The sequence below is a fragment of the Artemia franciscana genome, chromosome 17 (genome assembly GCF_032884065.1).
Source record: "Artemia franciscana chromosome 17, ASM3288406v1, whole genome shotgun sequence".
NCBI lineage: Eukaryota > Metazoa > Arthropoda > Branchiopoda > Anostraca > Artemiidae > Artemia > Artemia franciscana.
Window position 1 is genome coordinate 42,552,673 of NC_088879.1, and position 15,598 is coordinate 42,568,270.

The 15,598-nt window shown below is 34.4% G+C and overlaps 1 protein-coding gene across 1 annotated transcript; it reads right to left on the bottom strand.

Annotated features, from left to right (window-relative positions):
* Positions 1-11,035: 11,035 nt before the first annotated feature.
* LOC136038262 (structural maintenance of chromosomes protein 1A-like) lies at positions 11,036-14,511 on the bottom strand. Its single transcript, XM_065721378.1, has 2 exons — positions 14,274-14,511; positions 11,036-11,574 (listed from the first exon to the last, which is right to left on the bottom strand). Exons 1-2 carry the CDS (start codon positions 14,490-14,492, stop codon positions 11,494-11,496), a joined length of 300 nt encoding a protein of 99 aa, XP_065577450.1. The 5' UTR covers positions 14,493-14,511; the 3' UTR covers positions 11,036-11,493.
* Between the last annotated feature and the right edge of the window lie 1,087 nt (positions 14,512-15,598).

The window sequence follows — 15,598 nt, forward strand, 5'->3', positions numbered from 1 at the left end:
TTCTTTATTCCTATGAAATCCTTGCTCCGAAGAGTGCCCATATTCTCCTAGAGAGTAACTGCAACTCGCTTCTGCCCCTGTGGCTACAAATTCATCACTTTTGGTCTTTCCACTTTGAAACCCGACAGATTCAATAATACATTCAATGCAGCTGACTAGAAGAGCATCATTACTGATAAGCATGTACTTGGATCCGCACTTGTCACAATCTGTTTGGTTTAGTTCATGCTCTACTACGCAAGTTTGGCAGACTGTTAATATATTTAAACGGCAATCACATAGCAGTCTAGGTGGGTCAATAAGCACAGCATTGCATAATGTACAAATTAGTTTTGAATACAAAAAGTCGAGTTGTTTCTTCATTGATGTTTTGATTTTATCAGTCTCTTGACAGATATCTGAATCCAATACTGAATTCTTCTGTTGAAGTATTTTAATTTCTTGGTTTCTCTGCTTGAGCGTATCTAATTCAAACATGGTATTCTTTGAATACATTATAGATTATCACTGTATAAGATTTACTAAAGTTATGATTACTACAGCCTAATGAATCAGAAATATTTAGTGAATATGACGTCATTGTCATCAGAACACCATGATTTTTATACAATGACGTCATTTAAAATCTTCAAAGCTACCCACGGATTATAATCATAATGACGTTATATTAAAATAACACCTTAAAATCACAATGATGTTATGTACCAATCACAGGTGTGTGATAATCATATGCGTACAAAAGGGTTAAGATTGCAGTACCCTTTAAATTACTTTTTTTGGGAGAAATTGTCTTAGAAACTTCCTTAGAGTTTCAATTTAAGCCACAAATTGAAGTTCCAATTAGTTTTCTAGGATATCTACTAATGAATAAAATCTAAATGTCTGACTGACATTGTTAATGGTGGATTATGTTCGAAGACAATAGACTCGGGAAAAACAGATATTAGGTGTAATTTTCTTTTTTAAAAATTAATTTAGATAACTTTCCGAAAAAAAAGTTTTTCACAGTAAAAGCAGAGGCGTGTTGAGCTCAATACTAGCAGAAATCAAATTCCCATATTAACTTAGTCTCAAAATAACAATAATCTACTAATAAATAATAAATAAATCCTGAATTGAACCAAAATGAAAATAACCAATCATAGCAAACATAAGGGTTGCAAGCAAAAACATAGATGAATAAATAAATTTCAAAACAAATAGAATTTAATTGATTATATAAGTTAGACTTGAAACAAGAAAAAATTTCCACAACCACATTTTGACTATTTTCCTTTGACTTCTCACCAAACAAGTCTATCGTCTACTGTATCATTTGTGTTCCATTAACTATATGTATCTTGAGCACTGTACTTTTTTTTTAATACCGAAAAGGACAAAAATTTAACCCCTTAATAATCAAAAAGGGCTATTTTTCCCGTTCAATGTTACTGCAAAAGTGCTTTAAAATCAGACATTATTTAGGTTATTTAATATGTTTTCAAAATTAAGTTTTTCGCATTCCTTTTCGGCAAGTACTACTTTTAAAGAATCGGCGCGCAATTGGGTGCCAAAATTTGAATTGATGACATAAGGTTTATTGTGCCCATATCATTCATTTTCGGCTCTGTGCAGCGCCAAAATGCAAATCCATCAAATTAGGCCAACACAGCTACACACGCTCTTCCTCTGTACCTGTCTAGTCCCAGCCTCCCCCTTTAAACCCATTACTTACATTGTGAACTGTAACTCTAATCAAACAGCAGGATTACGACTGTGCGTCAGATATAACCTAGTAAAGATTGAGCCCTAGCCCGTAGTAACCGAAACTTCAAAAATATATTTTGAAAAAAAGTAAAATGAAGAAAAATGGCCATTTGGAGCTGTTCCAAGAATGGCAACTGTTGTTTCGACTTAAATTATTGGTAAAATTGTATTACGGAATTTTGGAACAGGATATAATACTTTATATTGCTTTTTGAAACTCCATGCAGAAGATGACGATTGTTCCGATTAGGTCCAGTTGACAAATTACAGCTTCTGAATAAGGTTTAGTTAAAATTAATTAAAACTTTAATTGAAAGCATAAATGAAATCTTTGGCGTTTCTAGACTCGCTAACTAGACTAATGCGCCATTTAAGCTTTATTGTTCAGATTTCCAGCAGCCTTTACGTTAAAAGAAGGGGATAATACAAAAAAAAAACTTTGAAAATCGTCTCTTAAAGAGTTCAGTTCTTATTAGATTTTTACTGTAGGCTCAAACTGAAAACATCATCATGCAATTATCTCTCTACATTAAGTTTTTTTAAAGTACCCATAGTTTTATTCCTTCCTGCGATTTTTTCATAATCATAAATAGAATAATTTTTTTAGTCAAGTTGTGCTTTTTTAATTTAAAGTTTTGACCAAGATATTACCTTACCTTAGCCCTTAGTTTCTCCGGAGCCACATGGAGCACCAAAAAAGCCTCTTCACTCTTCCCTAAGTGATGCTCCTGTGGCAAAATCTTCCTATTCAGGTAATGACAAGGTTTCAGTTGTCCTCAGATGTCGGTCAAAAATTCACCGCGAACAGTTCTGTAAACAACCTCGTCTTCCTCTGTCACCTGGTTTCCAATCATGGGCTGTCCAAGGAATGAAAGAATTCTTTTCGAGGTTTTGATTTATTTTTCGGTACTCCCTAGCATAGAGGAGCATGGAGAGCGCATTGCTATTGAAGAGATGTAATTTCAGTCACAAAAAGTATTTGCTGCTTGTTCTAAATGGGTTTTAATCTATTAGAAGCTCCAGTTAAATGACGAATCTTTACTGTAATTTCGGTCATTATTTCGTCATTGCAGTTGATCCAGCTACCCAGGCATTTGAAATTATCACCTGTTCTGAATTTGTATTCTTGCGATGCAGAACAAGCGTGTGATGGACACGCTCTTTGATTTGTCAGCGTTAATGGTTAGCTTGACATTTTCTGCATTTTCTATAATGGCGTTAAGTAGCTGCTGTAACCTCCTTTTAGAACTTCCTAACAAGACCGTGTCATCCACAAAATCTAAATCAGAGAGTTGCTTAGTGGCTACTTCTACATCATGTCCAGAGTTTCGTCTTAACATGTTAATATGTAGTCTATTATAACTACAAAACGAAATAGGGAAAGTACACACTCCTGACGAACATTAGACACAATCTTTAACAATTTGCTTGTGCCATCTCAGTCTTAGTGTAGCACTCAGTCTCTTCGTATAGGGAAATAATCATGCTTACTAGTTTTTCTGCTACCCTATAATATTTGAGAACTCTCCAAAAACATTATTAGCCAACCAATTCAAACGCCTTTTTGAATTCAATAAATAGTAGATATAGCTTGTTGTTCCATTCTGTTGATTCCTCAACAAGTGTTCTCAGTACAAAAATAAAATCAGAGGATGATCTGCCGGCTCTATAACCATGCTGCTCTTCTGGCAGATGTGTATTTAGAATTCAGTAATATGTAATAGAAGTTACTTGGTACTGGCAGAAGATTGATACCTTTCCAATTATCACACAACATTATGACTCCCTTTTTGAAGATTTTCACCAATGTTCCCTAGGTATATACACAGGGAATCTTCCCTATAGTCCATGTAATGATAAAAGGACGAACCACACCGAGACACTTGTTCTTTTTGAATACTTCTTAATTTCTACTGAGATTCCATCTAAACCAGGAGCCCCTACGTTTTTTTGCTTTTTACTGCAGAAATGACATCGGCTGAGCTTGGGAAGTCAGTATTGATGTCAAACTGCTAAAAGGGATATCAGTTATATTTTTTTGGTCACTGACCTCGGTCTATTAAATAGTTTCACGAAGTAGGAAGCCCAAATTTTGGATCTGATGAAATCACTGAATTCTTATCTTAGACCAGAGTAATTTTGATGTTTTATTTCCCAGCCATCTCATTAGTCAGTTGGTATACAGGTCTAGAATCACACTTCCTCTGACTAAGCAGCTTTATTTTCGAAAAAAAATTCCTTTTTCCCTGCCAAGGACTCTTTTTGATTTCTTTGTCCTTCTCCTTGTAGAGTAGCTGTGAAGCTGACTGTGCCCGCCAGATGGTAGTAGACAGTAAGGTCTGTTTAAGTTCCCCACACTTGTCCATCTACTTCCATTTGGTGTCAGAAATCCACTTTTCTTTTGGTTTCTTCCTGAAACCTATCTTATCTTTGACAACCGTAACTTAATCACTCTTTACGGTGTAAAAGTAAAATTTAATACATTAAATGCCCATGCATTCAAATCAACCACATTAAGAAAAAATTCAAGCATGAAAATGTGGTTATAAAGTTGTCACCTCTCCTAATATCTTCAGTATGACAAATATAGACTTTTAGAAACAATGAAAAACATACGTTTGTATTTTGGCATTTCCAACAAAGAATATTGAAAAAGAACCACATTAGCAGAGTACAAGGTTTCGATATTCTTTATAATAAAATCTGAAGTATCAGGAGAGTGATGTTTTTAGAAACCAGGCTCTCATTGGTTTTTAACTTTTTTTTCTCATACGGACTACGATGAACCATTTGCTTTATTCGTCATTCGCATTTATTAGTAAAATTAAATATGTAATTTTCATATGATACGAGAGCATTAAAAATACGACTTGTTTCACAGCCGTCTTCTCTTCCGAGGAAAATGTCCTGTACAGCGGAAGAGTCGGCGAATTAATAGGGTCAGGAGGAAATAGACACTTTAGTTCCTTATCATGCATTCTTCTATGATTTTTGAAAGTTAACTTCTATCGAATTTGTAATTTTATGTACCGGTACTAAATTATCCATTCCAAGCAGTAGTTCGGTCAGATCCGCTGTTTTAACAGAAATTTGATATTATTAGTTTCACTATATAACTAATTCTTATTTACAATTATTAATACATTTCTTTAGCATATCAGATCGTTGTTGGAGAAAGCTAATGATAGATAAAAAAAAAAATCGCACAATTCCGTGTGATTTATCCTGATCGTATAGCCGATTATGCAAAAAAAAAAAAAAAAATCAGGTCGAAAAATAATATGTCACGAATTTTTATATAATACAAACAAAATTCTCATAAAAATGGAACTAATATCTACCTAGCAGATCCAAAAACACTTGTTCTTCTGACTTAACGTTTTTATCTTCTCCAAAATTGCTAACATACTCTGAAAAAGAACAAAGAAATATTTACAAAAATTTCCAGGCAAATGCAAGGTGTCTCAAAAGCAATTTGTGTTTTAGTGAAACTGGAAACTTAAAGTCTGGTTTAGAGAGTTTTTAATCAACCTTCGGGGGATGGTTAAATACAGTACACATAAAAAAAAGCATAATAAAAGAAAAAAAGCATTTGAGGAACCCCAACTATTCTTAAAAGAGACTTAAATTTAGAGAGAATTTTAAAAATTCAGTTCCGTATCTGAGATACAGAGATTTTAGTTCTGATTTTAGTTCAGATTTATGTTCCCAATGGGGGCAATGCAGAGGATTTAGAGGAGAGGGGCAAAATATAATTTTCAAAATCTAGGTAAAAGTTTTCAGATAATTTATGTCATTTATTAAATCAAAATACTAAAAAGGCATTTCCAATGTAAATGCCCAAAAAGGGGTATTTTCAAAATTTAGGGGGGGAGAGCAAAGGAATCTAGAGGACACATTCTTTCCCCTAATTGTAGCTACTATACCTTGCGCTTGCTAGTGAAACCCATCCAGACTCTCAATTACCTCGTTTTGTTATATTTCTTAAACAGTAGATTCCCAGTTACGCCCCATAGTTTCTTCGACCATTCATCTTCTTAGTAAAATCATTCAACCTTTAATTCCAAAAGGAAATATTTATTGGTTGGTTCTGTTCGGCGACAAAAGAAAGTTTTTCTCACTGTTCCATCTGTCTTGAACCCACTTGAACAGAATCGCGTATTTTCAGAAGAATATACAAAGAATAGAAAAATAAAAGAATATTGGCATTCTTAAATGAAATTAAAAAAAATGATTTTTCTAAATTGTCTCTTTCCCAAATTAGCGTGTGAGTTATAATTTATGGGTTTCAACTAGAGTTCCATCTAATTTTGCCCAAGAACTTGTGCTACTTATTTACTACGATTTAAAAGTCTGCTTTAAATAAACATATCTATTTTTAAATATATTTTAATATATATATTAAAAATAATATATTTTAAATAAATAAAAAAATTTCACATACGTGCCCGGAACTAAATATTAGTCCCAAAAATTTGTTCATTTGGAATCTTTAAAAGGAATATAAATCGTTAATCAGATATTCTTTTTTTTTTTTTGATCTCATTCTAGTATAATTTAACAGATAGTTTTGGGTTTAAGCAGTCGCCCTTTAACCAATACTATCTCAGCAGAGATGCAAATTACAACATGTGTGTAGGTCAGAATAAAGCCTTGTTTAGTGGATATTTTTCTTCAAGGGCAGTTTCCTAGTTTGATTTTAAAATATGATTTTGGTCTGTTTTTCCATCTCAGTTCTTTTTCTTCTTTTGTGGCTTGGATACAATCTGGGTTACGAATTTGAATTCGTTACGAATTTAAACGAGAATTTAATTATCCCGAATTAAATTCTCATTTCTCTTTGAGACTTGTGGCTCAAAGAGAAAGGGCCAGATTAGGAATGTCCAATTTACGTCAACGAAGGTGTGTCGAGGAACCACGAGAGCAAAGCCAAACCAGACTTGCAGTTGACGGAAAAAGTAAAAAAAGAAGGTGTGTCAAGGAACTACCAGAGCAACACGAAACAAGACTTGATGCTGAAAGAGAAAGTAAAAAGAGAAGGCGTGTCGAGGAACTACCAGAGCAACACAAAACCAGTCTTACGGCTGATAGAGAAAGTAAAAAAAAGGTGTGTCGCTGTATTACAAAAGCAATGCGTGTATAATCGCCTGTCATTCAAGTTCTGCCCTTCCGATGATTATAGCTTGTTTCAAGATATTCAAATCGGGACTCAGTCTGAAATTTGTCCCTATTGCAAGGCCTTGAAATTTAATGGTGAAACAATGGGAATATGTTGCGCCTCAGGAAAAGTTAAGCTTCCTCAACTGGCTGCACCACCAGAGCCATTGAAAACTTTAGTTACTGGGTATACGTCTAAATCGAAGAGTTTCTTTTATCTAACATCAGGAAATATAACTCATGTTTCCAAATGACGTCTTTTGGGGCCCAAATCGAAGATCAAGGTCATTAAAGCCTACGTTCAAAGTAAAAGGGCAAATTTATCGTAGAGCAGGTTCCCTTCTACCATTCTCAGGTGAGCTTCACAAATTTTGCCAAGTGTACTTAATCAGTGATAGCAGTGCTGAATTAAATGCACGTTGCGAAATTTCTCCCAATGTTGAAAGGACTATCGGTTCCCAGTTGCAACATATTTCCATGAAAATAATAATTTAGTCTTTTTGCAGTTTGACATCAATACTGACTTCCCAAGCTCAGCCGATGTCATTTCTGCAGTAAAAAGCAAAAAAACTTAGGGGAATCTCAGTAGAAATTAAGAAGTATTCAAAAAGAACATGTGTCTCGGTGTGGTTCGTCCTTTTATCATTACATGGACTATAGGGAAGATTCCCTGTGTATATACCTAGGGAACATTGGTGAAAATCTTCAAAAAGGGAGTCATAATGTTGTGTGATAATTGGAAAGGTATCAATCTTCTGCCAGTACCAAGTAACTTCTATTACATTTTACTGAATTCTAAATACACATCTGCCAGAAGAGCAGCATGGTTATAGAGCCGGCAGATCATCCTCTGATTTTATTTTTGTACTGAGAACACTTGTTGAGGAATCAACAGAATGGAACAACAAGCTATATCTACTATTTATTGAATTCAAAAAGGCGTTTGAATTGGTTGGCTAATAATGTTTTTGGAGAGTTCTCAAATATTATAGGGTAGCAGAAAAACTAGTAAGCATGATTATTTCCCTATACAAAGAGACTGAGTGCTACACTAAGACTGAGATGGCACAAGCAAATTGTTAAAGATTGTGTCTAATGTTCGTCAGGAGTGTGTACTTTCCCTATTTCGTTTTGTAGTTATAATAGACTACATATTAACATGTTAAGACGAAACTCTGGACATGATGTAAAAGTAGCCACTAAGCAACTCTCTGATTTAGATTTTGTGGATGACACGGTCTTGTTAGAAAGTTCTAAAAGGAGGTTACAACAGCTACTTAACGCCATTATAGAAAATGCAGAAAATGTCAAGCTAACCATTAACGCTGACAAATCAAAGAGCGTGTCCATCACACGCTTGTTCTGCATCGCAAGAATACAAATTCAGAACAGGTGATAATTTCAAATGCCTGGGTAGCTGGATCAACTGCAATGACGAAATAATGACCGAAATTACAGTAAACATTCGTCATTTAACTGGAGCTTCTAATAGATTAAAACCACTTTAGAACAAGCAGCAAATACTTTTTGCGACTGAAATTACATCTCTTCAATAGCAATGCGCTCTCCGTGCTCCTCTATGCTAGGGAGTACCGAAAAATAAATCAAAACCTCGAAAAGAATTATTTCATTCCTTGGACAGCCCATGATTGGAAACCAGGTGACAGAGGAAGACGAGGTTGTTTACAGAACTGTTCACGGTGAATTTTTGACCGACATCTCAGGACAACTGAAACCTTGTCATTACCTGAATAGGAAGATTTTGCCACAGGAGCATCACTTAGGGAAGAGTGAAGAGGCTTTTTTGGTGCTCCATGTGGCTCCGGAGAAACTAAGGGCTAAGGTAAGGTAATATCTTGGTCAAAACTTTAAATTAAAAAAGTACAACTTGACTAAAAAAATTATTCTATTTATGATTATGAAAAAATCGCAGGAAGGAATAAAACTATGGGTACTTTAAAAAAACTTAATGTAGAGAGATAATTGCATGATGATGTTTTCAGTTTGAGCCTACAGTAAAAATCTAATAAGAACTGAACTCTTTAAGAGACGATTTTCAAAGTTTTTTTTTGTATTATCCCCTTCTTTTAACGTAAAGGCTGCTGGAAATCTGAACAATAAAGCTTAAATGGCGCATTAGTCTAGTTAGCGAGTCTAGAAACGCCAAAGATTTCATTTATGCTTTCAATTAAAGTTTTAATTAATTTTAACTAAACCTTATTCAGAAGCTGTAATTTGTCAACTGGACCTAATCGGAACAATCGTCATCTTCTGCATGGAGTTTCAAAAAGCAATATAAAGTATTATATCCTGTTCCAAAATTCCGTAATACAATTTTACCAATAATCTAAGTCGAAACAACAGTTGCCATTCTTGGAACAGCTCCAAATGGCCATTTTTCTTCATTTTACTTTTTTTCAAAATATATTTTTGAAGTTTCGGTTACTACGGGCTTGGGCTCAATCTTTACTAGGTTATATCTGACGCACAGTCGTAATCCTGCTGTTTGATTAGAGTTACAGTTCACAATGTAAGTAATGGGTTTAAAGGGGGAGGCTGGGACTAGACAGGTACAGAGGAAGAGCGTGTGTAGCTGTGTTGGCCTAATTTGATGGATTTGCATTTTGGCGCTGCACAGACTAGTAGTGGGAAAAATAGCACTTTTGATTATTAAGGGGTTAAATTTTTGTCCTTTTCGGTATTAAAAAAAAGTACAGTGCTCAAGATAAATTTAGTTAATGGAACGCAAATGATACAGTAGACGATAGACTTGTTTGATGAGAAGTCAAAGGAAAATAGTCAAAATGCGGTTGTGGAAATTTTTGCTTGTTTCAAGTCTAACTTATATAATCAATTAGATTCTATTTGTTTTGAAATTTATTTATTCATCTATGTTTTTACTTACAACCCTTATGTTTGCTATGATTGGTTATTTTCATTTTGGTTCAATTCAGGATTTATTTATTATTTATTAGTAGATTATTGTTATTTTGAGACTAAGTTAATATGGGAATTTGATTTCTGCTAGTATTGAGCTCAACACGCCTCTGCTTTTACTGTGAAAAACTTTTTTTTCGGAAAGTTATCTAAATTAATTTTTAAAAAAGAAAATTACACCTAATATCTGTTTTTCCCGAGTCTATTGTCTTCGAACATAATCCACCATTGACAATGTCAGTCAGACATTTAGATTTTATTCATTAGTAGATATCCTAGAAAACTAATTGGAACTTCAATTTGTGGCTTAAATTGAAACTCTAAGGAAGTTTCTAAGACAATTTCTCCCAAAAAAAGTAATTTTAAAGGGTACTGCAATCTTGACCCTTTTGTACGCATATGATTATCACACACCTGTGATTGGTACATAACATCATTGTGATTTTAAGGTGTTATTTTAATATAACGTCATTATGATTATAATCCGTGGGTAACTTTGAACATTTTAAATGACGTCATTGTATAAAAATCATGGTGTTCTGATGACAATGACGTCATATTCACTATATATTTCTGATTCATTAGGCTGTAGTAATCATAACTTTAGTAAATCTTATACAGTGATAATCTATAATGTATTCAAAGAATACCATGTTTGAATTAGATACGCTCAAGCAGAGAAACCAAGAAATTAAAATACTTCAACAGAAGAATTCAGTATTGGATTCAGATATCTGTCAAGAGACTGATAAAATCAAAACATCAATGAAGAAACAACTCGACTTTTTGTATTCAAAACTAATTTGTACATTATGCAATGCTGTGCTTATTGACCCACCTAGACTGCTATGTGATTGCCGTTTAAATATATTAACAGTCTGCCAAACTTGCGTAGTTGAGCATGAACTAAACCAAACAGATTGTGACCAGTGCGGATCCAAGTACATGTTTATCCGTAAAGATGCTCTTCTAGTCAGCTGCATTGAATGTATTATTGAATCTGTCGGGTTTCAAAGTGGAAAGACCAAAAGTGATGAATTTGTAGCCACAGGGGCAGAAGCGAGTTGCAGTTACTCTCTAGGAGAATATGGGCACTCTTCGGAGCAAGGATTTCATAGGAATAAAGAAATTGAAATACTTCTGAAGAAAAATATGGTATTAAAATCTCAAATATGTCAAAAGATAAACAAATAGTATAAACAAATAGTATAAACAAATAGATAAACAAATAGTATATCTCATGAAGGAATTTTCGTATCAAAAAATGGATGACATATACTTGGATCAGCTCATCAATTGCCGTCGAAAAAAAAATTCTATCTGTCTTAGTTCAAAAGTTGATTTTTTTTTTGCTGTAGGCCAACTTTCTAACGTCACCAATTAGAAAAGAGCAAAGGATAAGCTCCAATTTCTTTAGCAATGAGAGAACTTTTAAAGTTTATTAGGCACATCTGATACCATTTCTCTACCGCAATCCCAAGTCCGAAAAACCGAATGATAAACTCAGCTGAAATCACGAACAGAAATGGGTATAAACAATATATGGCAGCACTTTCGGAGCCATCCAAAAAAAGTTGTTTTTGGCTTGAAAAATACAACACCAGTCCAGCCCTTAACAAAAAGAAAAGAAAAGAAACGACGTTTAGTCACTATTTATCTGAATGGATCTTCAATAGCTTCAGCATATTCACCCAGATCAATTGTAACCACTTGGCTCACCAGGCATTCTCCATCCTGAAATCAAAATTATAAAGTAATATAGAAATAGACAACGATTTCCCACTTACTACGATTAGAGGGAAAACAAACCATAATTAGTATTCTTGCTCAGAGTTCCAATCTAGAAGCAGAAAAATGCAGCAGTGCAGACAAAGGTGACTCCTATTATTTGGCCTTTTTGCAATTCTACAAATTCCATATCTGCTGCCTCGTCAAAGCACGAGTCTAATCATCTTCAGGAGCTAGCGTTTAGTAGTACTCGTTAGAAACTTGGTACATGACCCAACTTGGTACATGAACTGAAGGGATTTGGCCCTTGTCACATTCTCACATCATGCTGAACCCGACCACACAGATGAAGAAAAGAAGATAAAACTGAAGCGCTGCTCCCATGACACGGGAATACATTATACGGGGACACAAACATGTTTAGAAACAAGGCAAGTTGGTGTCAATCCAGTCCCATTAGAACTGCCTTAATTGTCACGATTGGATTTGTCCTCATTTGGATCTATGACTAAAGCTGAATTGTATCAAAATGTACCACTTAATAACAAGCAGTTGGAAAATGTGGAAAGTTTTCCACAAGAAAGAAAATACAAATTGGACTGTCCTGACTGAATTTAAGAGTCAGAATCAGGTTGAGGTAAAAACTCATATCCCTTCTTTCTCCGCCTTGGGGTAACCCTGAGGCCACTTAATGCCCACTACGTTTGCTACTTAAAAAAGCATTTTACTTGATTTGTTAACACTAGCAGGTGGAGTGCTAAAATAATAATGCAACACCCAATGAAATATATCCAACGATGCAATTGCTAGCTTACTATTTCAAAATTCTCCATAATTCATTTTATCAGCGGTCTTCAATTTTTGCTTTGATTTTGAGAAAATTTTATGCATCAATTTAAAATTCAATATTAATAGTTGTATTTTTCAATTACACATTACTTTTAATGTGTTGTTTATTTCATCAGAGGTTCATATGGACCTAGATTATCCTCCGGGAACATTTGCCGTCTTTTCTTCCTAAATTAAATGAAAAAACTGTGCTTTTGTCAGAAACTAAAGTGAAGTTACACTAAACCCAGAACGAAACCCGTCATTTACGAAAAAAACAGGTTATTCCATTTTTACTTCTTACTTCCATTTTTAATCTAGTTTTAAAGCTCCTGGTAATTTTCAAATACGGGTAGTGCTTCATTTGGAGACATATTTTGTCATATGTCCTTTTTTTATATTAAAACAGCACCTTAAAATTTTATGCGACACCACATTTCACTACGATGGGTCCCAAGGGTGATAAATGACACAAAAAAGCCTAGTTGCCTTCTAATTACTTTGGTTATTGAAAACAGGACTATAACTCGCGATTCCGTTTGAACAAGGCTTCCCTCGAAATTATACAGCCCTGGGTGCAATATGATGAGCCCTGGTGAAAGAAAAACTTAAAGAATTTCACGAAAACCAACGCGGTGGAGATTCTCTCCTTATTCTGAAATATTAAGAGTCTAATTATGCCAAAAATACTAAATTATGAAAATATGAATGCTAAAATATGCTAAGCTTTTAGAGTGTATGTTCGATACCAACATTAGATATTTGGGGTCATTATAAAATGAAGAGAATTCGTTGACAAGTTGTTTCCGAAATTCTATTTTTAGAGTTTTGGTTGATTGATCTTTTATTTCCTTCATACATTTATCTTTACAGCTGTTCCCATTTCTTTGGAGCCCTGGAACTGGAACTGGAAGTGGGAATTAAAATTGCTGCTTCTCTCCTCTTTTGATGCCAAGAAGCAGATGAATAGCCAAAAACCGTATATTTTTATGAATCGTAGATAACTTCGAAGACCACACTGCCTTTCCATGACGAAAGTAAAACAGTTCAAAATAGGGATGATACCTTTTTATTGACAGTGAAATATAAAATTATTTAACTGGATATTTCGAACACATATACAGTGTTCATCATCAGCAGTAAAACAGATTTCCATAAACATTCCATAAACAGAGATACAGGTGAATTTGGATTGAACTCAATTTATGATAATTTACTGAGGTCAAATAAAGTAAATATCACTTCACCTAAGAGCTATGACCTCTGTCCACGTAATACGTCAGTTAAATCTAATGAACCAGAACCGAAAAGGTCAAGGAGATTTGCCTCGGCTGTTGCATTGAAAAAAATAAGAGCAATAAACTATATGTAATTAGTTTATTAGGTATAAATTCTGTTTATTTTTATTCATGTCTTTTAGTTTTACTGCTGATGATGAACACTGTATATGTGTTCGAAATATCCAGTTAAATAATTTTATATTTCACTGTCAATAAAAAGGTATCATCCCTATTTTGAACTGTTTTACTTTTTATGAATCTTTCATATTCCAGATGAGGAACACACACACACACATATATATATACATATATATATATATATATATATATATATATATATATATATATATATATATATATATATATATATATATATATATATATATATATATATATATATATATATATAAGAAAACTAACATAGGTAAACTATAGTATACAGAAATAAAACACATTGAAAAATTAAGGCAGAGAAAGAGAACAAAGAGAAAGAGTGAGAGATGATAGTTTAAAACGTTTGAGAAAAAGAGAGCAAAAGAGAACGAGAAAAAGAAAAACAGAGAGAGAACACCAAAAGAAAGTAGGAAGGTGACTTACGTCAGGACAGATGCCAATAAGTGCGTCAGCATTACTGTAAAACTCTTCTTTCAAAGAAATGACAATTGTCTGTAGAGCAGAAGAAGTGGTTTGTTGCTCTATGAAACTCGCTACTTTACCAATGTTGGTGTTATCTAATGCGACGTCAATCTCATCAAGGACAAAAATGGGGGCAGACTGGTAACTGCAAAATAACAATGCACACGAAGAACCTGGCATGTAAGCAGGGGGGGGGCCTTTGGGCCCGGGTTCCCCCGAAATTTTGTGAAATGTTTAATTTCCCCATGGTTTCTTGGGATTTCTGGCAAAAGTAGGACATTTATTGAGAATCTAGATACATGTGTGAAGCCTTTCTCGGGATTTTACAGCATGCAATTACCCGGTCAAATCACTGCCCAATTATTAACCCATTTTCTGTCCAAGTTTTTACCCTCTTTGAAGTAATTAGCGATTGTACTGTTTTTTCTTTGTTTTTTTTTCGTAAAGAGAGTTTGCTTTCCACAATAAAATAGAATTAGCCTTGATATTAGGGCGAATACCCTCCTTTTCAGGATAAAGTACAGCTTTTAGTGGAACAATTTTGGAAACTATCATTTTTCATTAAAGTTGAAGTTTTCGCAATAGGAGAACTACCCCCACAGCACCCATATTGCACTGTTAACCCTAAAATTCCCTTTCAGTAGGATATAATAGATTAATCACTGGTTCTAAATCGGTATGAACATAACCTGAACCTAAAACGCACTTTTGAGGCTTCAGTCTTCTTCCCCCCCATCCGCTACAATACTTAAGATTAAAGTTAATCTGTATTTTCCGATACACGTGCTTTTTGCATTTATTTAGTTACTAAATAAAAAAAAAGTACTACTTTATATCTGCTGTTTCGAATGTTTTGCTCCTCCCCCCCCCCCCGAAAAAAACTTCCTGCGTATGTGCCTTCTAAGAACAATATTTATCATTTACCATAATGATTGCCTAATGCTGACGACAATTGAAGATACCAACCCTCGTTCTCCCCCCCCCCCCCGAAAAGAAGTGAACGAATAAAGAATTCATAAGATTCATAGCAAATTTAATAGGCTACTCTGGTATTTACTTCGTACAAACTTGTATCAACTAGGTAAGTTCAGGCTCATCACTTTGTCCAAGGGAAGGAGCCACCTTCGCCTTCGTTTTGATACAAAGACCTTGTGTGTTCCTCGATTACGTTTCATAATTCCCAGACCTTACCTTCCCGCCCGCAACAGACAGCTCCATAGTAAACACCAAAAATCACTCATACTGAATCGCCTCCTCGCGAAACAGGAAAGATATCGCAAGAATTT

Bases quoted from the DNA above. Each gene is read 5' to 3' on its own strand.
- LOC136038262 (XM_065721378.1), bottom strand. From the start codon at position 14,492: ATGCCAGGTTCTTCGTGTGCATTGTTATTTTGCAGTTACCAGTCTGCC. The intron at 11,575-14,273 runs GTAAGTCACCTT...TTTTGATTTCAG, and splicing joins TTATTGGCATCTGTCCTGAC to GATGGAGAATGCCTGGTGAG.